The 27343-nt window shown below is 42.3% G+C and overlaps 1 protein-coding gene across 2 annotated transcripts; it reads right to left on the bottom strand.

Moving 5' to 3' along the window:
• Window positions 1–5401: 5401 nt before the first annotated feature.
• On the bottom strand, window positions 5402–25355 carry SLC19A3 (solute carrier family 19 member 3). 2 transcript variants are annotated; one of them, XM_048865152.2, is made up of 6 exons: window positions 25206–25353; window positions 21157–21317; window positions 19912–20728; window positions 13469–13661; window positions 10078–10219; window positions 5402–7171 (listed from the first exon to the last, which is right to left on the bottom strand). In XM_048865152.2, the coding sequence occupies exons 2-6, from the start codon at window positions 21304–21306 to the stop codon at window positions 7016–7018; spliced, it is 1458 nt and encodes a 485-aa protein (XP_048721109.1). In that variant the 5' UTR covers window positions 21307–21317; window positions 25206–25353; the 3' UTR covers window positions 5402–7015. The 2 variants fall into 2 exon arrangements, with proteins under 2 accessions (XP_048721109.1, XP_048721110.1); XM_048865153.2 differs by having other exon boundaries at window positions 7037–7171; window positions 13531–13661; window positions 25206–25355.
• Window positions 25356–27343: the final 1988 nt, after the last annotated feature.

Raw genomic sequence — 27343 nt, 5'->3', positions numbered from 1 at the left:
TATGGATGGTATCTTGCTGCTGAGGGTGAGCAGGGAATCAAGGGAGGGCCTTCTCCAAGACAGCGGCTTCTGCCCTGGCCCTTATGCGGCTCGCCTGTGTGCAGCAATGGTTCCCCCCCAGTGACAACAGAGTGAAAGGGAAAGTTACCCTTAATGGGGCAAGAAACAAAGTAGCTCTGCCAAATAACCTGCAGCAGTGGATTGCCCAGTATCTCCATGAGAGTTTCATGGAGATCTCTGAGGCAGATTCCTGTGAAGTGAAGGAGTTAATCAACACCCTGTTCCACTGCTCAGACTAGGCATGCGGTGGTACGTGCATCATACAGACACAAGCCTGTTTTCTGCAACCCTCCTGCCCCCAACTGGTCCTCTGTTGTATTTGGAGGTCATGGTGGATAATCAGCTGAATATGAGCTCCCAATATGATGCTGTGGCCAGAAGGGCTAACATAGTCCTTGGATGCATAAACAGGGGAATCTCGAGTAGTGACAGACAGGTTATTTTACCTCTGTACTTGGCACTGCTGCAACCACTGTTGGAATACTGTGTCCAGTCTGGTGCCCACAATTCAAGAATGATGTTGATAAATTGGAATGGGTTCAGAGAAGAGCCATGAGAATGATTAAAGGATTAGAAAACATGTCTTATGTTGATAAACTCAAGGGGCTCAATCTATTTAGTGTAACAGAGCAGATTTAAGGGGTGGCTTGATTAGTCTGTAAATATCTATATGGGGAACAAATATTTAATAATGGGATGAGCTGGATGAGGCTTTCTTCTGGCAACTCACGGAATTTACTAGATTGCAGGCCCTGGTTCTCATGGGAGACTTCAATCACCCTGATATCTCCTGGGAGAGCAATACAGCGGTGCACAGACAATCCAGGAAATTTTTGGAAAGGGTAGGAGACAATTTTCTGGTGCAAGTGCCGGAGGAACCAACTAGGGGCAGAGCTCTTCTTGACCTGCTGCTCACAAACCGGGAAGAATTAGTAGGGGAAGCAAAAGTGGATGGGAACCTGGGAGGCAGTGACCATGAGATGGTTGAATTCAGGATCTTGACACAGGGAAGAAAGGAGAACAGCAGAATATGGACCCTGGACTTCAGAAAAGCAGACTTTGACTCCCTCAGGGAACTGATGGGCAGGATCCCCTGGGAGAATAATATGAGGGGCAAAGGAGTCCAGGAGAGCTGGCTGTATTTTAAAGAATCCGTATTGAGGTTACAGGGACAAACCATCCTGATGTGTAGAAAGAATAGTGAATATGGCAGGCGACCAGCTTGGCTTAACAATGCTTGCTGATCTTAATCACAAAAAAGAAGCTTAGAAGAAGTGGAAGATTGGACAAATGACCAGGGAAGAGTATAAAAATATTGCTCGGGGTTGCAGGAGTGTAATCAGGAAGGCCAAATCACACCTGGAGTTGCAGCTAGCAAGAGATGTTAAGAGTAACAAGAAGGGTTTCTTCAGGTATGTTAGCAACAAGAAGAAAGTCAAGGAAAGTGTGGGCCCCTTACTGAATGAGGGAGGCAACCTAGTGACAGAGGATGTGGAAAAAGCTAATGTACTCAATGCTTTTTTTGCCTCTGTCTTCACAAACAAAGTCAGCTCCCAGACTACTGCGTTTGGCAGCATAGCATGGGGAGGAGGTGACCAGCCCTCTGTGGAGAAAGAAGTGGTTCGGGACTATTTAGAAAAGCTGGACGTGCACAAGTCCATGGGACTGGATGCGTTGCATCCGAGACTGCTAAAGGAGTTGGCAGATGTGATTGCAGAGCCATTGGCCATTATCTTTGAAAACTCATGGCGATCTGGGGAAGTCCCAGACGACTGGAAAAAGGCTAATGTAGTGCCCATCTTTAAAAAAGGGAAGAAGGAGGATCCTGGGAACTACAGGCCAGTCAGCCTCACCTCAGTCCCTGGAAAAATCATGGAGCAGGTCCTCAAGGAATCAATTCTGAAGCACTTAGAGGAGAGGAAAGTGATCAGGAACAGTCAGCATGGATTCACCAAGGGCAAGTCATGCCTGACTAATCTAATTGCCTTCTATGACGAGATAACTGGTTCTGTGGATGAGGGAAAGCGGTGGACGTATTGTTCCTTGACTTTAGCAAAGCTTTTGACACGGTCTCCCATAGTATTCTTGCCAGCAAGTTAAAGAAGTATGGGCTGGATGAATGGACTATAAGGTGGATAGAAAGCTGGCTAGATTGTCGGGCTCAACGGGTAGTGATCAATGGCTCCATGTCTAGTTGGCAGCCAGTATCAAGTGGAGTGCCCCAAGGGTCGGTCCTTGGGCCAGTTTAATTCAATATCTTCATAAATGATCTGGAGGATGGTGTGGATTGCACCCTCAGCAAGCTTGCAGATGACACTAAACTGGGAGGAGAGGTAGATACGCTGGAGGGTAGGGATAGAATACAGAGGGCCCTAGACAAATTAGAGGATTGGGCCAAAAGAAATCTGATGAGGTTCAGCAAGGACAAGTGCAGAGTCCTGCACTTAGGACGGAAGAATCCCATGCACTGCTACAGACTAGAGACCGAATGGCTCGGCAGCAGTTCTGCAGAAAAGGACCTAGGGGTTACAGTGGACGAGAAGCTGGATATGAGTCAACAGTGTGCCCTTGTTGCCAAGAAGGCCAATGGCATTTTGGGACGTATATGTAGGGGCATGGCCAGAAGATCGAGGGACATGATCGTTCCCCTCTATTCAACATTGGTGAGGCCTCATCTGGAGTACTGTGTCCAGTTTTGGGCCCCACACTACAAGAAGGATGTGGAAAAATTGGAAAGAGTCCAGCGGAGGGCAACAAAAATGATTAGGGGACTGGAACACATGAGTTATGAGGAGAGGCTGAGGGAACTGGGATTGTTTAGTCTGCGGAAGAGAAGAATGAGGGGGGATCTGATAGCTGCTTTCAACTACCTGAAAGGGGGATCCAAAGAGGATGGATCTAGACTGTTCTCAGTGGTAGCTGATGACAGAACAAGGAGTAATGGTCTCAAGTTGCAGTGGGGGAGGTTTAGGTTGGATATTAGGAAAAAAATTTTCACTAGGAGGGTGGTGAAACACTGGAATGTGTTACCTAGGGAGGTGGTGGAATCTCCTTCCTTAGATATTTTTAAGGTCAGGCTTGACAAAGCCCTGACTGGGATGATTTAATTGGGGATTGGTCCTGCTTTGAGCAGGGGGTTGGACTAGATGACCTCCTGAGGTCCCTTCCAACCCTGATATTCTATGATTCTATGAATTATTTATTAATTAAATGGGTAGAATAGATAAATAAAACATGATCCAAGGGCAGGAAGCTGAAGCTAGACAAATTCAGACTGGGAATGGGAATTTTTAACAGTGAAGGTAATTGACCATTGGAACAATTTACTAAGGGTAGTTGTTGAATTCTCCATCACTGGCAATTTTTAAATCCAGACTGGATGTTTTTTTCTTCTTTTTTCTAAAAGATGTGCTCTAGGAATTATTTTATGGGAAGTTCTATGGCTTGTTACACAGGAGGTCAGACTAACTGATCACAATAGTCCCTTCTGGGCTGAGAATATATGAACTTTGTGCAGGGACCGGAGCTATGTTGTTGTGAAATGAGCTCTGATCCCATCTGAAGTCCCATGACTCAGGAAAAAATCATGAGTTGGCAATTTGTGGTCTGAATTGTTCAGTTCCAGTTTCTTAGAGTAGGAATAAGGGAGAGTCCCATGCACTGAGCACTTTTTTCATTTCTCAATAATGAGGCATGACTATGGATCAGATAGAGAGCACTATTCCAAAATAATCCAATGTAGCGGTCATTTTCAATATTCTTATAAAGACATGTTTATGAACAGAGAATTTACAGCAGAGAAACATACAGACAATAAAAGACATTAAATAGTAAACTGTGTAGCCTAGGGAAATGGGCACATAATTGGGAGTCAGGAGGTTGTGATTAATCTTGACTCTTCCTCCCTTGAACAAATGGCTTCATAGAATCACGGAAGTGTAGGACTGGAAGTGACCTCAATAAGTCATCGTCCCTTGAACCCAAGGCAAGACTATGTAATGACTAGACCTTCCCTGATAAGTGTTTGTCTAACAAGTTCTTAACCTCCAATGACAGAGATTCCACAGCATCCCTAGGCAACGTGTTCCCGTGTTTAACCACCCCGACGGAAGTTTTTCCTAATGTTCAATGTAAATCTCTCTTGCTGCAGTTTAAGCCCATTGCTTCTTGTCCTATCCTCAGTGATTAACAAGAACAATTTTTCACCCTTCTCTTTGTAACAACCTTTTACATACTTGAAAACTGTTATCACATCCCACCTCAGTCTTTTCTTCTGCAGTCTAAACAAACCCAGTATTTTCAATCTTTCCTTGCAGGTCATGTTTTCTAGACCATTACTTATTTTTGTTGCTCTTCTCTGGATGTTTTCCAATTTGTCCACATTTTTCCTTCATCTTTGTCTATTCCAACGTTTGGGGAGAAAGAGGATACTTACCCCATGTGCTTCACATGGCCATTGGGAGAACTAGATAAGTTGCTTTGAGTGAAGCACTACTCTGTGAATTTGAAGTATTTATAATTTTCTTTTATTACAGTCTGGCTTTGAGAAATGGTTGGAAACTGCAACAAAACTTTGTTACAGAAAAAAAATTGATATAATTTACGTGAGGCTGGCCATCCTCCAAGTGGATCTGTGCTTTCTGAATCTCTCTCTTGTCATTCAGGATGAATTTCTCTCAGTACTTGACTGAATTGTAAGGCTTCAAGCCTTTTATAAATTCTGAGGTCCTTACTCAGGAAAATCCTCATCTGAGATCAGTGGACCTTGTGATCTGGTACTTAAGGAACATACCTGCAGTGTTTATTTTTATTTGATGCATCTTCCTGACTCACCCATTTAGTTCGGAATTTTCCTGTATTGCACCAACCAAATTTCCCCACACTTCACCTATCCTGATCATACTGATTACTGGACAATCTCTTTGAATTTAGAGATATGGTGAAAGACACGCCCTTAATTTAAATTAACTCTATGCATCTAGGCGCAAGCAAATGAGTGGGGTTCTCTGTTTATCTTTTGCCTTGATTCTTAAATTTTCTTCCTCTTCTTCCAGTCCAAGTTTGCCATGGATTCACCATGAAGTTCAAGCAACTTCTTTCAAATGCAAGTCACGACGACTTGACTGTTTTTACAATTAACCTCCACAGTTGTTCTAGGGAACCTGGCTTCTACAACCATCATGAGTGAAAGGCCCAATTTTCAAGAGTGATCTTAAAGGTAGAGGGGAGGAAACAGCATTACAGATACAAAACTAAGAAGGAATGTTATAGGGGTGTAGAAGCAGTAATTCTTCTACAGGCATAGGATGGGGTGTTACGCTTATAAGAAGCACATGGGATCTTTTTCAGGGAAGAAGGCAATACACCGCATTTATTGAGATTACAGCAGTTAGCATATACTTTTCTCTCTCTCCCTCTCTCTCTCCCTCCCTCCAGCCAGTTGATGATTATAGTTACCAGTCCAGAGTCTGGATCAATCTAGTAGTCAGCCAGATTGGTCGCAGAGGGGAGCTGGGCTCTGTCAGTTGCGATCCGATGCTTCTGGAGTTGTGGCAAGATGAACCCAAAGTCCCATGGCCAAGCACCCTGTTTTTCTCTGTCGAAATCCATGGATTTTGCTGTGTCAGTTTTTAACCGGTTTTAATTGGTGTTATCTTTTGATGTTAGCATTCCAAAACACCTCCAAGAGGGTCATCCTGTCCTGGTTTCAATTTAATCAGTTGTCTTGTCTTTAGGGGTGTCAGCCTCTACCTCAGGGTTGTCATCTGCCCTTCCTTCATTATGGATGTGTGTTGATGGTTCTGTCTAATGTCCTTAAGTTTCTTCACTCTTCCTCTCTTGACCATCTGACTTTAACAATGGCCTTCACACCTTATCTTTTCCTGATGCATGCATTCCTCATTCACACAAACAGTCTTTTACAGAGACCTTCAAAGGTATACAGCAGTCTTTATGTTGAGCAAGAAAGGCATTGTAAATTAAACCTTACTAAATCTTGTAATCAAAACAGTTCACATTGTGGCCCAGACCTTCAACATTCCTCTATTCTCATTAACATAGACACAATACAAGATCCTGTCTCTTACTTACTAAACCTTAAAACAAAGAAATGTATATTTAACTATAGTGCCTAATTTATAATACATGTAGGAAACCATAGTAGATGTTATAACTTATCCTAAAACAAAAGGGTGACCATAATCTGTCATGAGGATTGTTCTGGTCTGTCCCTGCCTTAACATCAGTACAGACACTGACAGTCACTGGCAGTCAGTCAGATGCATTTCTACCAATCCTCCAGAGAGTCGTTCCTTTCTGCTATTCAAAATGGGTGGCTGGCAGGATGAAATACATTACTACATTATTAAACCTGAAATACAAATATAAAACCCCACTCCTACAGGGATATACATAGGTAGGAGGCTACAAGGATCTACCCTGAATGAAGGTATGAGCAAAACCCTCATCCCACTTGGAGCAGCAAAGCTGAATTGCCAAATGGAATAGCCTTTTGGAATGGAAAGCAGCCCATTTACAATTTTTTCAAAAGCCTGAGTGAAGGAGGGAAAAAGAACCGTGGTATTTTTGCATAACACATAGATTGAGATTGTTATGCTGTTGTGTAAATAAATCAGAATCCAATCAAACCAGATTCTTCCTTTTTTTTTTGGCAAAATATCAGGATGATGGGCCAGTCCCTCAGAAGGGTATAACGTTCGGGTAGGTCAGTGCAGATCAGTGGCACAATATTGATTTACACCAGCTGAAGATCTGGTGTTCAATTATATCAGCCAATTCTTTTGATTGGAGTAAGTTTGTTGTGATTTAGCAGGGGCATACATGAAGGACGAAGTGCTGCTCCCCTTACTGCAATCTCTCATTGACTTCAGTAAGAGTTTTGCAAGCAGGGGCATTTTTGAGAGGTCATTAAAGCCACAGATCTTTGCATAGCTAGTTATAATCTGGTTTCTGATCCTTGTTCCATAATGTTCTGAGGTCCATTGCAGAAGTTCCGTGTTTCCCTTTTGCATTTGATTGAGACAATTGTGTAAATGCTTCTGATCAGGAAAATCCCAGCTATGACTGCAAAGTAACTGCCATAAATGAGGAACTGGAAAAAAAGGAATGCAGAAGAACTGGTAAAACACACATACTGTATTGGAGAAATACCCACATCTTTCTGAACTATTAAGTATATAGATTCTACCAATTCGTTCACCCATGTCATAGCTAAATTTCTGCAAGCACAAACTTCATTTGGATGGCTTGCCAGATACCAGTGGATGCTTGGTATGCAGAGGTGTCATACTGGCTCCTACACCAACCCCCTGCTCCTCCTGGCAGGCATCATAAAGGTGTGGTGAGGGAAAGAGGCATGACCAAATATTTCCTTAGGCTCTGGCAATGTCCAGCTACTGGAATGGCTCCTTGGGGGTATGGACAGCCAAGGGCGAGCAGCCTTCAGAGAGTCACTAGTTTATGCTGGAGACTAGACTAGTATCAGTGTGGTCCAGGATTGGGAGAACACAAGATCTGTTTGTTTGCATATCATCAGTGATATTCTATCCTGTTATAGTATAAGGATTATTGGAAATGATACAGTTCTACCTTGTTCATACAAACCTCAGTTGCTGAAACTGTTAATTGAAACAAATATTATACACATCAAACATTTATAAATTACACTGATAACTCTGATTATCCAAAAGTGATTGATTGCTTCTTCATTCCCCCGTGATATGCAGACAATCAAAGGTGTACTGTAGATGTATCTTCATTTCAGGATCTCAAGATGTACAGAGTCTTAGAGCACTTATTACCTTGAACGTACAGTAGATCAAAATTTAATACATCAGGAAGCAATTTTTTTTTGCCTTTCACAGTGAATGGGGAGGGAGGAGTGCTTTTAATACTGTGAAAAATGTAAAGCTCTGAGAACTTATTAAAATCAACAGAAATGACTCTAAAGTAATACATCATAAGCCTGCTTTTGTGCCTCTATATTGTTGAAGTTTTCATTCAATGGCTGTGAAAAGAAACTCTCAAGGGGTCTTTAGCATTTTGGACAATATTTTGTTCCATAATGCCCTGTTTGAGTCCTCCACCCGTTTATTATATTACTTCCTCTATCAGTTTTGTCAGGCAATAATGTAGCTTCATTGCTAAAACCACCTGGCAGGTAAATAGTATTATCGAGCTACTGTGCAGAAGTAACCCTGAGGGGAAGATCAGGAGGGGGTGCTCTATGCTCTGGGAAAGCAAAAGGGGTGGTGGTGGTGGAATCTGCAGCGTGCTTGTCATCGTTCCAGGAACTCTGCCTGCTTGTGCTAACCAACCAAGAGACCTCAAGGCCATCTAATAAAAATATATCTAAACTCAGAAGTCACACCCCTGCTGAATGGTATCTGAACTCCTTTTTGGTATTCTTGGAGCCCAGAGGGCCAGCAAAAGTGATGTGGAATTGCTGTGTCTGAGATGTCATTGAGGGAACTCTCTACATTCACCTGGGAACATGGTAAAGATTGGAACTAACAGAGCAGATGTTTTTGTTTTCTTTTCCATATTCAAAAGCGAGCTCTCCATGGACTTTCTTGTGTTACTGAAGCATCTGATGACTTTAGGTAACAATATGGGGAGCACTTGTTTGCTTAAGCCTTTTCCATTATGTTTGTCAATGTGTATCGTGTCTATAGTTGGCATCATGAAAGCATTAGTCTGACAGACGTGCAAGTTCCAGAGTAGCATTTCTTACCTTGTTAAACCTGCTGCCTCTAGGGTCAAATGCTCAATTTGTGTAAATTGTCAGAGCTTCAGTGACTTCAATGGTGCCCGGCAATTTACACCAGCTGAGGATTAAGTCTATTGACGAGATATAAAACCAAGTTTCTGGCCACTTGGGGTCATTAAAGATCCCATGGCATTCTTTGTAAGAGGCTGGGTACCCACTCAAATAGCTTTATACTCTATATACCTAAGTATTCTGTGCTGTTGGATGTATTCCTACTCTGTGTGGTGTGGCTGTGAGCTTCAAGGGTACAGCAATTATCATACAGGTTCCCCCATCAGAGATTCAAAGTGTCTTGCCCCCTTTGTCAACCACTCAAAGTGTGCATGTTAGCCAGTTCTACCCTTTCTTTACTTTCCCACTTTGGTACTCTGATTCTGTCGCTCTTCTCACCACCACCTTCTCCTGCCAAGTTACTGAAGGCTCCTTTCTACGTCTCTTCAGTCAACTCGAAAGTATGGTGATGATTTCAAAGAGGGAAAAATAATTTACCAAGGTTTTGGCTAGATCCTGCTGCCCTTGTACTCAAAGGCAAAATTTCAGTTGACATTAGTAGAAGTAGGACTGGGTTAATGAGCGCAGTGAACACCCCTATGTAATAAGTAGGTATTACTACTCCAGTTTACAAATGGGGAAACTCGAGGCAGAAAGGTAGAGTTATCTGATTTAAGCTACAGAGCAGGTCTGCGGCAGAGATGGAATTAGAATGCAGGAGCCTCTTGTGCTTAGTTTTGTGCTTGGTCCAGGCTACCTCTTATGCTGTTGAACTGCCATGACACCTTGTGGCTAGAGATTATGTTGATTTCTCAGCAGGGTGGGTGCTAGGTTAGTTGTATTAACTGAGAGGAAGTTGGCAGCAGCCCAACAGTATTACCTCCTCAGTCATGAATTGGTCTGGGGTCAGGTAATACTGCAAAAAAAAAAAATAAAAAAAATCAAAGGGTCAGTTTAATGGGATCCTAGAGTGTGGATCTGGGCTACTAAGGGTGGAGGGAAGGGACCATGACTAACCTATGAGTTTTATGTAAAAACACAGTGGCAAACTTTCAAAGCTGGTGACCAAGTTACATCTTCAGTGCTGTCTACACAAGGGAAAGGACAAAAGAAGAGTGGATTATGATTGCTTAAACTGGAAATTGCGATGTCAAAGGATTCCTTTTACAGGTTTAAGATGCATGTGACACTAACTGAATTAACTAAACAGTAAATGTGAAGTGAATAATACTATTTACCTGGGTGACTATCTTCAATCCCAGACCTCTTGAATCAACTACGACTACAGTTATAATAGTCTGAATCACCAGTGCGACAAAGTTGTTGAATCCAAACATTAAAGCGTAGCGTTCCATGCTTAGATTGACAGCAATCTGAAACCTAAAATTAAATGGTTGGTTAGTTAAACTGCAGGGAATATGAATGTATTCCCTTTCCTTTTCCTTGGGAAAGAGCGACGATTCACATACAGAATGGTATGTCTCGGCTAGGATAAAAGGTGTCATTTTACAATGTGTTACTAACATATTTTAACACCCTAGTGTAGACAAGGCAAGGTATATTTGAACATGTTGACTATCATTCTCTGTCCTTACATGCCCCCTCCTCCCATATTACCATAATCTCTGAGGAGAGGTTTCACCTTCTGTCCTCTAGAATCAGGGTATCGCCTATAATCCCCATTTTGTAGATGGAGACCTGAGGCACAGAGGAAATAAGTGATTTGCTCAGAGTTACACAGGAAGGCTATGAGAGAGCAGGGAATTTAAACCTGGGTCTCCCAGGTCCTAGGCTATCACCAAACTTCTGGATTATCCTTCCATTCTTGGCTCAGATGAGCCCTATGGGATCTAATAGAACCTCTTAAGAACAGAGTTTCTCTTGCCAGTTGGTTTGTAAGGTCTGTGGTTTGAGAGTGGCATTGATTACTTCTTATCTTTGCTGAATTCCTGTAAGTTTTTTCTCTCCCTTCAACTTTTTTCTTTGCATTTATTTTAAACTTTTCTTTGTAAAATTGTATCTTTTGGGTCTTCTACTCAGAAAGTTTGCTTGTAATTCTAGCAATACATTGTATAGTATGTCGATTATTTTTTTTATTGGACATAGGATATTTATTAGGTTCCTGATAGGTTTATTAGGTTTATTGTGGGCTTCCATTTTTTTGGTAGAGCTGGTTGAACTTCATGGCAAACCATCTGTCAGATTTCCCCCATTTTCCTGTTTGTGAACTGTCCATGTACCTGTCAGGATGTTTTTTGTTTGCAGTGTTTGTAGCCGTGTTGGTCCCAGATATGAGAGAGAGAAGGTTGGTCCAATAATGTCTGTTGTTAGACCAACCTCTGTTGGAGAATTTGTTCATTGTTTGCTATTGCTGAACCCATAATATTTAAGACTGTTGCCTTCTGTAAGTCTCTACAGCATATAGCAAATTGGGGAGCAGGTTTTGGCACTACCTCAGTGTATGTTTAGTAATATTTGGGCCTATGGGTTTTTTGGAAACCGTTATGGTGAGTACTCAATTTACAGCACTGAGAATGTGGGCTGTGAGATTGGTCAGTTAAGTCACACGATGGGTGAGCTAACATTCATAAAACCAGGAGCAACGCCTGAAGAAATCATTGGGATGTTGAATTTCTCAGAGGGGAGCATTGTGTGGTCTAGGAAATCTTCGGACATTTGTTTCCTGTCTATTTTGTGCAAAGAATGAGCATTAGGTTTGGCCATATTCATAGACTCCAGATTTAAAAACAGCTGGATTCCTTCTTGACTGCGGAAGAGAAAGAAATAGACTGGATTTATTTGCTGTTCAGCAGATTTTACATTCGTTTTTTTCCTGTCACATACACTAGCCTACCTAAGACAGGGCTTAAATCCTCAGAGTCTTTCCAGGTGCCCCCCATGCACTCTCCCTCTCCTCCCCCAACATGCTATGAAAACTCCAGGGGGGTTGAAAATGTTTACCAAAGCTCTGCTCCAGGCAGCTCTGGCTGAATTTAAGCCCTGACCTAATCCATCTAGCTGGATTAATAATCAACGATGGCTCGGAAAGCACTTTCAGTACAAATTGACTTTTGTGTGCGCATGGATGCACGAATTCATGCATCAACAGCTGTATTTGCATGAAAAAAATCCTCTCCAAATATTTGTATGAACAAAATTCTATTGTGCCATATTCACAAAAAAGCAATCTCAACAGAAGGCTGGATTGAATAGTGAGTTAGATGTGTCAAACGTGTGTGTGTGTGTGAGAGAGAGAGAGAGATGGGTGTGAAATGGTTTTCCTATCCTGTGAGAAGTTTTGAGATTTTGAAAAAATTTCGTGTCCTAAATTGAGATGAAAAGTTAATGTTGAAAAATTTCACAAATTGATAATCTGGAGGGAAGAAAAAAACCTCAGATTGGGTCAATTGATACATTTTGTTTTGATGATTTTGAAATGTTTCAATTGATTAAATATTTTGTTTTTTAGTATAAAATAACTAAAATGTCAAAATAAAAGTTGTTTTGAACCACAGAATGAACCATTTAATTTTGGAAATGCTGACATGAGCATTTCAACAACTTTGAAACTTTTTTCAACATTTCTTTTAGTTGGGAGATTGTTAATGGGAAAGGGCCTGTTTCGATCAGTTTCAGTTTTGATGAATTGGGATCTTCTGATGAAAAATCTTTAATTTGAAAGCTCCTCACTAGCTTGAGTGTGTGTTGTGTAGACAGATGCGTGCTTCGTATCTACCATATGGGAATGTAGGAATACTGCTCTTCGCACATTCTTTATTTAATTCTGTTCATTTTGTACATTTTACTTGATTGTAGAAAAATGGGGTGCCAGGGTTCTTGTAAATGTGTTAGGTTTAACTCCTCTAATGGCTTTCAAGTAATCAGGAAAGAATTGAGATCCATTAATGGGCTTTTCCTTGAGAAGATGTCTATATAGCTGCTATGTAACAGAAGCAAAATTCATTTGAATTCAATGACACTCTCTCTCTCTCTCTCCCCCTTTCTTAAAAACAAAGGTTTGAGGGTTTATTGTTATCAGTCTGTTCTTTTTAAAAGCACCAATTAACCTAACAGCAAGCTGTAAATATACCTAAGTATAGCTGTAGGTTAATTTAGTAGCTCTTAACCCCATCTGTGACATAGCTATATCATATCTCAAATGTACTTAAAGCAATAAATATCCACCGGATATCCCTAACCAGCTGAAATAGAGAGGGCATAATATAACTAATTGCTGAATTCCTTGAAACATTCCCAGTTATGTAGAAACATTATGGCTTATTCTTTCTGCATTCTGTGGTCACTTGTGGGTGACATCTTTCAAACACCTTTGACGTTCCACCCAGCTGAAGGCAGTGTTGTACTTGTAACTGTGCGAGGAAAAATGGATATGTTTGTACAGGTTGGCTGTTGTCCTTGTTTTCTTGTCTTAGTCCACCAAACTATTCTAACAACCCCTTAAAATGAAAATTGGGGAATATATTGATTTAATTCAAGGAGCTAATGAGCTGTAATCAATCTAATGCTAACTTCATTATTTTTAAACTGAAGGAATGTCTAATGTGACTTTTTTTATTGTTTAAGAAGTCTGTGCATAAACAATTCAGCATGATGATGGTTTGTACTTACGTTGCTATTGTTATGAGGAGCATGTAACATGACTTGAAAACTAGATAGCTAGCATAGCATACCCAGATGTTGGTAGTAAAATGCATGAGAAATAGAGAACCAGCATCCAGTGCAGAGAAGATTCCCAGTGCTAGCTCTCCTGAAAGATCCCAGTTAATTTTCACGTATCCTACTGCCAGGGAGGTTACTGAACCTAGAGAGACGATATAAGAATGTTGCGTTTTATATCTGCCACACTATAAAATAAATAGTAACTGTCATAAATATAAAGGGAAGGGTAACCACCTTTCCGTATACAGTGCTATAAAATCCCTCCTGGCCAGAGGCAAAACCCTTTCACCGGTAAAGGGTTAAGAAGCTAAGATAACCTTGCTGGCACCTGACCCAAAGTGATCAATGAGGGGACAAAGGGGGAGACAAAGGGTTTGTCTGTCTGTGTGATGCTTTTGCCAGGAACAGATCAGGAATGCAGCCTTACAACTCCTGTTAAGTTAGTAAGTAATCTAGCTAGAAATGAGTTAGATTTCCTTTTGTTTAATGGCTGGTAAAATAAGCTGTGCTGGATGGAATGTATATTCCTGTTTTTGTGTCTTTTTGTAACTTAAGGTTTTGCCTAGAGGGATTCTCTGCATTTTGAATCTGATTACCCTGTGAGGTATTTACCATCCTGTTTTTACAGAGGTGATTCTTTTACCTTTTCTTTAATTAAAATTCTTCTTTTGAGAACCTGATTAATTTTTCATTGTTCTTAAGATCCAAGGGTTTGGGTCTTTGTTCACCTGTACCAAGTGGTGAGGATTCTTATCAAGCCTTCATCAGGAAAGGGAGTGTAGGGCTTGGGGGGATATTTTGGGGGAAGACGTCTCCAAATTGTCTCCTTCCCTGTTCTTTGTTTAAAACGCTTGGTGGTGGCAGCATACGGTTCAAGGACAAGGCAAAGTTTGTACCTTGGGGAAGTTTTTAACCTAAGCTGGTAAGAATAAGTTTAGGGGGTCTTTCATGCTGGTCCCCACATCCGTACCCTAGAGTTCAGAGTGGGGAAGGAACCTTGACATGGTGGCAGAGCAGTGGGATCATTTTGAACCAGAAGCACAGCAAGATTTTAAAGGGTTTTGTAAAAGGTGATTGCAGCTGTAGATTCTGTGTCTCTGCCTGGGGGACAGAGCAGCAGGCATAACAAAAGGATTTTTCTGTAGGCTGAGAACAGCTATCAGAGGAAAAAAAGTATCCGGTTACAGTACAGCAAAATTTTACAAGCCAGTGTGGTTTTTTTTCCTTTCTAACTCTTAGGTGTACAGTTAGTTAAAAACAAAAATGGCAGGATGACAGACTACACTGTTCAACAGAAGCTGGAATTAGCCAGATTTGAGGCTGAGGAAAAACAAAAGGAACATGAAAGACGGGTAGAACTCAGACATACAGAGATGGATGCACAAGCAGCCAAAGAAAAAGAAAGAGAGGCTGCCCACAGGAGAGAAACGGAGGCAAAGGAAAAAGAAAAGGAGGAGAAGGAAAAAAAGAGGAAGCATGCACTGGAGATGGAGAAGGCAAAGGCTCAGCAGAATATACCGAATAACCCTAACAATCCTTCCCCAACAATCCACAAATGGGAGTGACTATGTCCACAGTATGATGAATCCAGTAATATTGCTGAATATTTTCTCACCTTGAGAGACTGTGCACACTCCATCAAATTCCTGAAGCTCACAAGATGACCACATTGGTCACAAAATTGACTGGAAGAGCTCTGGACATATTCAATAAGAAGCCTATTGAGGAGGCTTCTGACTATAATAAATTCAAGGATTTGGTTTTAAAACAATTTCAAGTTACACCTGAAACTTACAGAGTAAAATTTAGAGCCCTTGAGAGAAGACCTGGACTAAGTAATGTGGCTTATGTAAACCAGATGACAGATGGTTTAATAAATGGCTCAATGGATGGGCTGTAACTAACTTTGGAGGAATGCGGGATTTGATGATACAGGAGCAATTCCTGAATATATCCAAGGAGGATATAAAACAATGTTTATGGGATAAGAAAATGGACTCAGCAGAAAGTCTTGCTGCTTATGCTGATCAATACGAGCAGTCCCAGACCGCCAGAGAGGCAGGGCAAGCTGGAACAAAATGGGTGGAGGGAGGAGAGAGGAACAACTCTAGTCGCAGTTGGAGCGGATAGCAGAAGGGACACCCTCAGACCACACCCTACTACTGGGGGCAGCCCAAGTCCCCAACCCCAAGGAACACTCCAGACCCCTTATTGTACCGCCAGACTGTTCTCCAGCAACCCACCTAGCCCCAGTGACCCGTCAGCTGGGCAATGTTTTAAATGTAACAAGCTGGGGCATGTAAAAGCCAGCTGCCCCAAGAACCCCAACAGATGACAGTTCATTGCACCAGAATCACACCAGAGGTCCTCAAGCCCAGATACCTCCCAGATACTTTCAGAGTGGAGGGAAACTGTGAGTGTGGGTGGGAAGAAGGTCATCGCGTGGAGGGACACTGGAGCACAAGTGTCAGCTATCCCTATTCCTTTGTGGATCCCAATTTAATCGACCCAGAGGTCCAAGTGATGATTCAACCCTTCAAGTCAAACTCTTTTGACTTGCCTACAGTCAAGTTGGTCCAGTACAAGGGCTGGTCAGGAACGTGGACTTTTACAGTTTATGATGATTATCCCATCCCCATGCTGTTGCGGGAAGACTTGGCTAATCATGTGAAGCTAGCCAAGAGGGTGGGAATGGTCACCCGCGGCCCGGCTAAGCAAGCTGTCACACCTAGCTCTATTCCAGAAACTTCTATCAGGACCCAGTCAGAGGTGATGGAACTGGACCCCATGCCAACATCTGCAAGAGCACTAGTGGATCCAGTCACAGAGACCCAGACAGAGCCAGTCTCAGAACCAGAACCGGCAGAACAACCAGCACCAGAACCATTGCCAGCACTGAATCCAGTACTTGCAACCCCAACATCAGAGGGCCCCACCGAACCTGCACCGGCAGCAGCCTATAACCCTACACAAGAGGCTCAGCTGGAGCCTGAACGCCAACATAGTGCACCAGCAGAGAACGGTTCACAGTCAACGGAAACAGCCCCATCAACTGCATCGCTTCCAGAGGGACCAAGCCTAGGTCTACAATCCAATGAGGAACTGATGTCTCCAGCGCCAAGGGAACAGTTCCAAACGGAACTGGAAGCAGATGAAAGCCTCCAGAGAGCTTGGACGGTGGCACAGAGCATCCCACTGCCTATCTAATCGATCCAGGTCTGTTGTAGAAAGAGGAAAAAAGGAGCAAAATGATTGTCTGCAGTTGCTTTCACGGAGGGAAGGAGGAAGGGGAGACTGATGACATGTACCCAAAACCACCCGCGACAATGTTTTTGCCCCATCAGGCATTGGGAGCTTAACCCAGAATTCCAATGGGCAGCGGAGACTGCAGGAACTGTGGGATAGCTTCCCACAGTGCACCGCTCCGTGAGTCGATGCAAGCCAGGGCAGTGAGAACGCACTCCGCCGACTTAATTTGCTTAGTGGGGACATACACAATTGACTGTATAAAATTGATTTCTAAAAATTGACCTCTATAAAATTGACCTAATTTCGTAGTATAGACATACCCTTAGGGTTTCCTGGGGAGCTTACTAATTCCACTGAGCTTTGATCATGTCCTTTTAAAATCTACCAAACTCCTTTGTGGCTTTAGAAGCTTAGTCAGAATCCTGAAGCAAATCCTTTGACTGACTGAATTTACCAAGCCCACAGACCTTTTGTGAAACTTGCTAGGCCAGCCAGACCTTTCATTGGTCTTGAAAAATCTATAGTGTGCCAACAGAGAACAGTGTTCTCTCATTCCTAATCAGGCAAAGTATCACAATTGCTTACATACCATCATTTCTGGAAAATGATGGGCCAAAGACCCTAGTGCTCAATGTGTGAACTTGCTGGGCTCTTGGAGATGTGACATGACACAGAATAGTTATGAGAATTTATCTGAGGAAACACCTTGGGAGTGATTCACTGTTGCCTTGCAGCCATTTACCCCAGTGCAAAGTGAGTGTAAAACACTGCTGGATTGGGATGGTAGCATTCTGCATTCGTTTTGCACTGGGATAAATAACTATTCCAGCTGCAGGGTAGCAATGGACCCAGGTCCCTAATTCCTTTTTAAAACTCCGGTATCTCAAGATAGCGAAAACAACGAGGAGACCTTGTGACACCTTAGAGACTAACAAATGTATTTGGGCATAAGCTTTCATGGGCTATAATCCACTTCATCAGGATAGTGAGTGTAGAGTTCGCTTAAAATTTTTGGTGAAAAAATTCTCTTCTAGCACCACATTATACATGCCAATTAGGATTTAGAAATTTCTTATTAGGGCTTAGAGTTTTTTTTAAAGTTCCTGTTTATAAAGGAAGGGTGACCATTGGCTCTGTCTTGCATCCTTTATTCGTATGAGTAGCGAGGCAACAAGGTTATGTGTGAGAGAAGGCTTAACTAGCGATGGACCGCTAATGAAATCCTAGGTGTGCACTTTAACTCTGGGATGCTACTACCTCACCCTATATTACTTCCAAAACCCATGCTTCAGTCTGAAATTTGACTGTGAATGTATTAAACGTCTGAAAACTAAGTTTGATATTAACTGATCTTCCTATCATTTGATAGCTAATTCTAATAAGTACACTGGCCTGGATCTCATCAAGAGAAGTAACGTACACAACAATACGTTCAAAATGTGCACCATACTCTATTGAAGGACTTCTTTAACTTTTCACAGTGAGATCCATGTCGTCTTAGGGAGTGTCTCACACAAGCGTCCCTTCCCATTCATGAATGAATAACATTCCAGTGCCAAACATAGCAAGGCCCATGTGGAAAAATAACAGGGCAGCAATGCATTTTGAGCTCCTTAGAATGAATTTAGCAGCTGGACACAAGGTCCATGTGATCAGTGCGCTCTCCACAGACCACCAAGTACTGCACAAAACTCTATCGAGCTAAAGACTACACTTTGAGAGTCAGCCCCCTTGAGAAATACATGGCATGGTGTCATAAATATAAAGGGAAGGGTAACCACCTTTCTGTATACAGTGCTATAAAATCCCTGCTGGCCAGAGGCAAAATCCTTTCACCTGTAAAGGGTTAAGAAGCTAAGGTGGTCCCGCTGGCACCTAACCAAAATGACCAATGAAGGGACAAGATACTTTCAAATCTGGAGGGGGGGAAAAAGGCTTTTGTCTGTCTGTGTGATGCCTTTTGCAGGAACAGATCAAGGATGCAAGCCCTCCAACTCCTGTAAAGTTAGTAAGTAATCTAGCTAAAAAATGCGTTAGGTTTTCTTTGTTTTGGCTTGTAAATTCGCTGTGCTGGAGGAAATGTGTATTCCTGTTTTTGTGTCTTTTTGTAACTTAAGGTTTTGCCTAGAGGGATTCTCTATGTTTTGCATCTGACTGCCTGTAAGATTATCTTCCATTCTGATCTTACAGAGTTGTTCTCTTATTTTTTTGTTGTTGTTCTAATAAAGTTCTGATTTTTAAGAATCTAATTGGGTTTTTTGGGTCTTAAAAATCCAAGGCTGGTTTGTACTCATCTTGTTTGTTCTCAAGCCTCCCCAGGAAAGGGGGTGTAAGGGCTTGGGGGAATATTTTGGGGAAATAGGAATTCCAAGTGGTCCTTTCCCTGTTCTTTGTCTAAATCACTTGGTGGTGGCAGCATACTGTTCAAGGACAAGGCAAAGCTTGTGCCTTGAAAAAGTTTTTAACCTAAGTTGGTAAAAATAAGCTTAGGGGGTCTTTCATGTGGGTCCCCACATCTGTACCCCAAAGTTCAAAGTGGGGAGGGAACCCTGACACATGGTGTTAAATTTGAGGCTTCTCGTTCTTCACATGAACTATTATAATTTGAATGTACAACCTGCTTACCCCTACTGTGGAATGCTTAATAGGCATGAAATGGACTTAAACCACATCATAGGAGCACACATGATTTAAAACGTATATCTGGTATAGTTTGTATTTTAGAATTTACTAGAGGAAATACTTTAATACTATAAAAAGAACAGGAGTGCTTGTGGTACCTTAGAGACAAACAAATTTATTAGAGCATAAGCTACAGCCCACTTCATCGGGTGCATAGAATGAAACACATAGTAAGAAGATCGATATATATATATATATACACACACATACAGAGAAGGTAGAAATTAATTAGCGTCTTACAATTTGTATGGCAACTTCCACCTTCTCTGTGTGTGTGTGTGTATATCTTCTTAGTATATGTTTCATTCTATGCATCTGATGAAGTGGGCTGAAGCCCACGAAAGCTTATGCTCTAATAAATTGGTTAGTCTCTCAGGTGCCACAAGCCCTCCTGTTCTTTTTGTGGGTACAGACTAACACGGCTCCTACTCTGAAACTTTAATACTATGTTGTTTACTTACTCAGAAATGTTGCTGCTGCCTCAACAGCCCCATTATAAACATTGTTATTCTTAGCGGGTGCTCTGTAGTCCCATAACACCTGGACGTAATTCACAATCTGGTTATAGCCCGCAGTGGCTAAAGCCCACCAGAGGGACCAGTAAAGAAGCTTCTTTGTGGAATAGCATTCCTTTACATCCTTGCATAACTGCACAAGCATGTGACACTGATGCTTGTCAGACTGACATTCAGGCAAGGTCCTGGAAAGGACGGATGATTTCGCAGTGTCTTTGTCCTCTTGGCAACTTGGCTGCTCATTAATGCTGGTTGCTTTTGACTTTGTGTCTTGATCCGTTGCTCCTTGGGGAGTTTCAGGGATACGATTTTTGTGAAAAAACATACTATGTTTTGGCATTGGTAGAAAAAATGAGGCTAGGAGGGCCAAGGACAGAGAAGCCAAACTAATGACGTTTAGATAAAAATAGGATAGCTCTGCCAAAGACACTAAAAGTTGCCCAAGCACTGCCGCAACTGTGGTTGCAGCAAGTGTGATGCTTCTGCAATAACTAGTCACTTTCTGATAATGGTCAACACTGACAACGCTGTAAATGTAGGCGTAATAGGCAACTTCAGTGGCTGTTACCATCCCAAAAAAAACCTCCATCAGCTGCATGGCTAGCACTCCTTGGACAAACAAAAGCATCAGCCATGTAATAATGAAGCTAAGGCCTTGTAGAATAATGATGGGTTTATAGCGCATATAGTCCGTAATCAAGAAAACAGGAAACAGCAACGCCAGATAGGAGTATGTCCAAACTGGTAAAATCTGGTTTGTAACCTGGAAGGGAAAGGAAGGAATCCTGTGATTTTTGTGAATTAACTTGGAGAAAGCATCACACTCATTGCTGTTAATTCAGTGCATAAAATATAGCAATATAAGTATGCATGATGCACAGATCTTATACTGCCCTGTTCGCTGCTTAATAGGAAAATCTTTGTTTTATCTTTGTTCCCTTAACGTTTTAAAACATATGCTGTCTACGTGCCCCCTGAATATTACCTTTTGTCAGGGAATTCTCAATTGGCCCTTTAGGGCAGAAATGAGGATTGAGCTCCTAATCTTTCACAGGGGAAATATCATGCATGTATCTTTCTGTAATAAATGTTGGAGAGTAAATGAGATTGTCTGATACTTTCTTTCTGAAGAATAAAGCATACTCAGTATTTTGTTATTCCATATAATGAGAAAGCAGTGTATAGCCATACCTCATCAATGGTCAGGTTTTTATCTGGTCCTGTTAGATAAGGGGTGAGGAAAGGTTCTGATGGCCTCATCAGGGAGAAAAACCCATAAATGCAGAGGACCAGGGTAGGATAAATCCAGCTGCTGCTTCGTATTTTCTTCCAGCAAGCCATGGCCTGGCCAACTAAAATATGGTGAAGGAAATGGTGTGTTAAATAGAAGACAGGTGCTCTTCACTGGAACTGAAGGCTATTTTAAAATTCAGTTAATTATTTTTAAAAGGTCCAGAAGCTAAAGAAACTTTCTTGAACACTGAAAACAAGTGCCTCCTCCTGTTAAAAATGTGTAAGTGAACATCTCTTGTTGAAATGCACACTGAAATTCCATTCATTTTGTTGTTGTTTTACAGGATTTTAAGGGCCTACAAAAGACTGCTTGTAAGAGTTTTAGCTATGGAATTCAGTTGCATTATTCTCTCAAGTGTTGAATGGCAACCAAATTGACCACAGAAAATTTTTCTCAGTCAGTTAATGCTTGAGGAATATTTTAACTTCCATTTCCTACTTGAGAGCAAAATGGGGCATAGTTTGTCTATTTATTAAACGTCTCCTCCCAACTTTTCCTACTTTCATGTTCAGATCTCCCAAAGCACAGGGGAGGTCAGGCTACCAAGGGAGGGGAGAAGGATCATAGTAGTAAACTGTGGAAAGGACATTGGACCAGATCCTCTGTGAGTGTAAATTGGCAGGATTCCACAGAAGTCAGCTTTGGATCCTGTCCAACTATTTAAAATGTAAGTGACTACTGTTGTTGTTCTTGTTGTTATTTGTTAGTTATCCCTAAATAGGGCATAGTGAAACTGAAAAACAGATGTTTTTGCACTCTCATGGGTTGGGGTTTATGGAACAAATTAACACCCAGTTTAAATCCATTGGCCCCCAACTCAGGCATAATTCAGAGGAGATGTGTCAATGGAAGTAAATTCCCTAACTTAAATTCCCTTAGGAAGTCCGACGGTAGCTTACACCATCTTCAATATGACCTCTAAATTTGAGCTGGTAAATCTATTGGGAATCTAAGCTGGTACCGTTTTCAGTCACCTCAATGCATCTGTTAAACCATTTTAGATCCCCATAGGTTTATTTCAGCTTTCACCCTCTTGCCAATGTATAACTTATACCTAGGGCTGATTGAAAATTTTCCATCAATTTTTTAGATGGAAAATATTTTTTTTTTCAACTAGGCAGATTTTTGTGTGGAATGTACGCTTTTGTCAAATTTCAGTTTTCACTGGAAAACCTGAAAGTCTCAACATTTTAAATTTAGGGATGAAAAGTCAAAATTTTCCATTGAAATTTCCACAACAAAAAAAATCCCATTATCTACATTTTTCTGTGCAGATACAATATTTTCTAAATTGCTCTACTTACATCTACTAAATCTAAGGGAGTCCAGATTGTTTAACTCACATACTAATGGGCCAGAAGAGTTACTGTAGGAAGCAAAGTGATTTACAGGGTGTGTATGTAAAATATATAAAGTAAAGTAAGGGATTTAAAGGCAACTTTAATTTATACCTTCTTCCATCACACCTGATTAGGCTCCCTGACAGGGCAGTAAGTAGGGATTCTGATTTACATCACTTTTCAAAATCAGAGGCAATGCATAGTCCAGGGGTTCTCAAACATCATTGCACCGCAACCCCCTTCTGACAACAAAAATTACTATGTGACCCCAGGAAGGAGGACCAAAGCCTGAGCCCGTCCAAGCCCTGCTGCCCCAGGTGTGTGTGTGTGGGGGAAGCCCAAGCCCCACCACTCCAGGTACAGGGTGGTGATAAAGCCCAAGGGCTTGAGCCCCAAGCAGGGGGCCTGTAACGTGAGCCTCTCCACCCAGGGCTGAGGCTCTCATGCTTCGGTTTTGGCCCTGAACGATGGGGCTCAGGCTTCAGCCCTGGCCCCAGCAAGTCTAATGCCAGCCCTGGCAACCCCATTAGAACAGGGTCGTGACCCACTTTGGGGTCCCAACCCACAGTTTGAGAACCGCTGGCATAGTCTATTGACTTCAGTGGATTTACACCGGGATTAATTTGGTCCTATGTGAATTTTGTAGGGTAGCCACTAGGGGGCAAGATAATCCCAGCATCTTCAACACTTGAGCAGATGAGAAAGTAGAGAGCAGAAGAGCACATGCCTGCACCACTGTACAAGAGAGCTGTATTGCTACTACTGAACTTCTGCTCCTGCTTCGGTCTATGCCTGTCATTGCAGCCACTATTCCTGCTTCCACTGCTGAGGTTGCAGCCATGGCAGCAGCATGTTCTGACCCTGCCACATCTTCTACCCTACCCATTTAGTCACAATAACCTTTCCTCTCTAGGGTGACCATATTTCCCAAAGAGAAAACATGAAACCCCCCAGCTGCCTGCCCCCCCCACCGTTCCCCCCAACTGTTGTTGGAAACAACGCCGCGCCAGGCTGTTGCCTGGTAGCTGGAACACTGCGGGGGCGCCGCATGCTGGAATGCTGCTTCCCTCCGCCCCCCAGCCCTACCTTCCCCCTGGGGGGGGGTTGGCATCTCTGTTTGTCCCCTTCACACTGCACCCCACTTTTTCCCCCAAAAGTAGGCATTTGTCCTGTTTGCTGTGGCGGACTTGATCAGTTGGCAAGAGCAAACGGGACAAATGCCTCCTTTGGGGGGCGGGGGAAGTCGGGACAGCTGGGACAGGGCTTAAAAAAGGGACTATTCCAGCCAGAATGGGACGTATGGTCACCCTATTCCTCACCTTCTTTTCTCTTGAAGAGAAGCTATACCACTATTGCTGCTAAGATACAACATCATGGATAAGCCTGTAAATAAACAAATATACTTCACATGATACTGAGAGACTGCAAACAGTAACAGCAAAGAATGGATTTCAATGTGCACTTAACAGTATACCAGGAACGTTTTTAACAAAGCTCATGTTACCTGCGTGGTTAACCCAGGCTGCAATTGCTCCTCATTGGGTTTGCTTCTCAGAGTTAATCTGCCACTACGCTCCTTCAAGAGTTATGAAATACCCCGCACGGCATGCCTGGCCAGCTATGTGGACCAACGCAAGGGGTTGGGGACTCCTGCGTTCTCCCCATCCCCTTTGTGAGTTTTTCTTACACTGCTAGGAGTGCTAGCAATGAGCAGGGGCTTAAATGGGTGCTTTTTGTACGCCCCACTCTCATGTGGATCCATGGAGCAGCGGGGCACAATGTGACCCACAGTTAATATCCAAGTCAAGTGTCCAGGCATATTGGCTTGACAGCTAGTATCTCATCAAACACAGGTTTCCGAGTAGCAGCCGTGTTAGTCTGTATTCGCAAAAAGAAAAGGATGCAGGGAGCTGTAGCTCAGGAAAGCTGGTGCTCAAATAAATTGGTTAGTCTCTGAGGTGCCTCACGTCCGCCTGGTCCTTTCATCAAATCAAACACAGTAATCTTTGTTCTGAGCTACATGAACATCATCCTCTTCAGGTTCCAGCAAATCTTAGTCTAACCTTTTGTTTTACACTCTAGCAACCCCAGTGACGACAGCCAGAGCCACTGTAGCACACACGCAGGCTAATTCCCAATCCAGGCACAGGTTTCTTACAACTGTGTCCCTCTTTTCTCTTCCCCGGAGTCTTTCTTCAAGTCTGCTACCCAAGAGTATAAGTGATTTTTTTTTTTTGCACCTAACTTATATGATCCACAATCATTCTTAACAAGATTTTTCCTTTTTCAGTTGGGGGGGGGGGTTACCAGTCTTCTTCACTTTTCTCTTTATTGCCACCCCTTCTTTTATGCTAATGCTTCTCTGCACTTCTTTTGGAAAGTTGCTAAACTCCCTTGATTGTCAAACAGCAACAACACCTCTTTGTTTTCCCATTTACCCACCCAGATTCTAATCTCAGTTCACTTTTTCCAGAGCTGCTTCTCTTTCCCCTCATTCCCTTATGTCCCTCATATTCTAATAGCACTGATTTCCCTCTCTTTCTTTTCTCCCTTTTTCCTTTGCATTTATTGGATTGTAGGTTTCTTAAATTCAGATGCAATCAAACCTTGTCTGTTGTGGCTTGTTCTTGATTTCCTTTTGCCCCGCCTTGGTAGAGTTCCCCTTTTAATATTCCATGTTCTTTTGTTCCTCTTAGTTCAACCCTGTTCCCCTTTTATTCCAGCTACTGTACTCCTGTTTGTTTTTGGCCTCCTTCCTGTTGCACTTGTCTTTCAAGTTGTTTTACCAGGCGCCTTCCTGAAAGTACGCCCAGTTGGCTTCATTGGAATTAATTCAAACGTTTTAAAGGAATAGTAGTTTAATTCTGGAGTATTATTTATTTGCATTGCGGCTGGGCCAAAAGGCACCAGTCAGTCAAGACTGGGACACACTGTGCTAGTCTCTGTGCAAATCTGCAGGTTATAAATATGATTCCTTCCCTGAAGATCTTGCTATCTAATTGACAAAGTGTGTGTGGATTAACAAAGTGATGGAGGACAAGTGTAATGAGGCGACATGGGTCAGTTACTGAACAGTTTGATGTTCCAAATCATTCCAATGGTTTACAAAAGGAAATATCTGTTCCCAACTGCCCCACAGTGGTCACTGACTGGGCTAATTTCCTGAGGAGGTCACAACAGATGTGAGTCTGGAGGAGAGAGTTGAAGAAGGTTAGTGAATGGGAGAATAATTAAGTCAGCCCACAAAAATGTATGAAGTGTACATATAAGTACACTGTATAGTTTGAAGGTTCTGAGACCTCCCAGGTGACCTGATCTGCAAGTGGGCTAGGTTAGCATAGGTCTGTTAGGTTCTCTAACTGCCAATTTACAGTTTGAAAACATTAGCCACTGCTGTTTTTGTGTCTGCAAAGTAGATGGACCCAGGAGATTCCGTTCTCAGTGCTCCAACCAGGGAGAAGGGGGAGCTGTGGAGAATAGCACTGTATTGCTAAACCAAGAAACCCTTTTTGTTTTTAATAGAAGTGCTTAAATTGTTGGGTGCCCAACGTGAGACAGGCTGGCCACCTGCAGTTCTCATGTTGGACAGGTGTGGGACTTGTGAATTTAGCCATACATATTTTTTTTCAGAAGCTCTCCTCAGTTTTTCCATTTCTTAGCATTTGCAGAGAGGTTAAAATGAGAACTAAGGGATTTGTAGTTAAATGAAAGCCAAAGAGAATTCCAGTCAAATTCATCCATTGCTTCGTTCTCTGCAGTATATAATATTTCCAAAAAGTAACCAATGCTGTTGCTGCACAGGTTTTTATCCCATCAATCAAATATTTGATTCTCCTCAAGGGTTAGAAGTAATTCACTGTCTTGAAAGAACTGGCATTTTTCACGTTCTAATTAACCCATAAGAAAGCATGCCAGGGTTGAGCCTGAAAACTCTCAACTGCGCCCTTGAATGTCCTCATTTTTTTGTAATGGAAGGTTTAGAGTAAAGATTGGTGGATACAGGAAGTATTTATAGCGTATTTTAAATTACAAAGGATATAAAATGACTGTATCAAGCCTGCTCAGCAGAGGCAGCCCCAGCATTGAAAAAGAATTATACACGCACTAGAGAAAGCAACTGAGAGACGGCTACCAGTTGGGTTGGGTGAGAAGAGGGAAGCTTGTTTGGGAGACAGCCATGATATAAGGAGCTGCCACAGAATGAAAATTTCAAAGAAAATTGAATGTTACATTTCTAAGGGCAGAGAGTAGTTCAGGAATAAATTATTTCTTAAAACAAATACATTATTTCCATAAAAGGCACAGCTACTTGATCCTTGAGTTCTCAGATAATGGGTAGCCCTTCTGCAGGTGTAGAACATACAAGGTGCATGCAGCAGTTGTTAACCACACTTAGTCTCTTTGCTCTCATAAATGCAGTAACTGCAGCCTTTAAGTAATTTTAATTGGTCACTCAAGGACTTTGCCCGCACAGGGGAATCCTTTGGTGAACTAGGGCATCCATAACAGTTCATGCATAACCCACCAATCCTACACACTGTTGTACAGAGGTGACTGGAGCATCCATACACCTCAGCAATTCCTAGTTGCCACAATGATTCCTCGGGAATGTAGGCAGCAAGACAAAGAGCAGTCCTGAGGTTGCTCCACTTTACACTGGTATCTGGCCCAGCAGCCAGAAAGCTGTAAAACTGCGGTTGGTGAAGTGTAAAGGTGGCTTAATGCCACCTTTACACATCTCCTT

Source organism: Caretta caretta, chromosome 9 (genome assembly GCF_965140235.1).
Source record: "Caretta caretta isolate rCarCar2 chromosome 9, rCarCar1.hap1, whole genome shotgun sequence".
NCBI lineage: Eukaryota > Metazoa > Chordata > Testudines > Cheloniidae > Caretta > Caretta caretta.
This window is presented reverse-complemented; position numbering and strand designations above follow the sequence as displayed.

Bases quoted from the DNA above. Each gene is read 5' to 3' on its own strand.
- SLC19A3 (XM_048865152.2), bottom strand. From the start codon at position 21,306: ATGGCTTGCTGGAAGAAAATACGAAGCAGCAGCTGGATTTATCCTACC. The intron at 20,729-21,156 runs GTATGGCTATAC...TTTCCCTTCCAG, and splicing joins AAAACCTGACCATTGATGAG to GTTACAAACCAGATTTTACC. The intron at 13,662-19,911 runs GTAAGTAAACAA...TCGTCTCTCTAG, and splicing joins GGCAGCAGCAACATTTCTGA to GTTCAGTAACCTCCCTGGCA.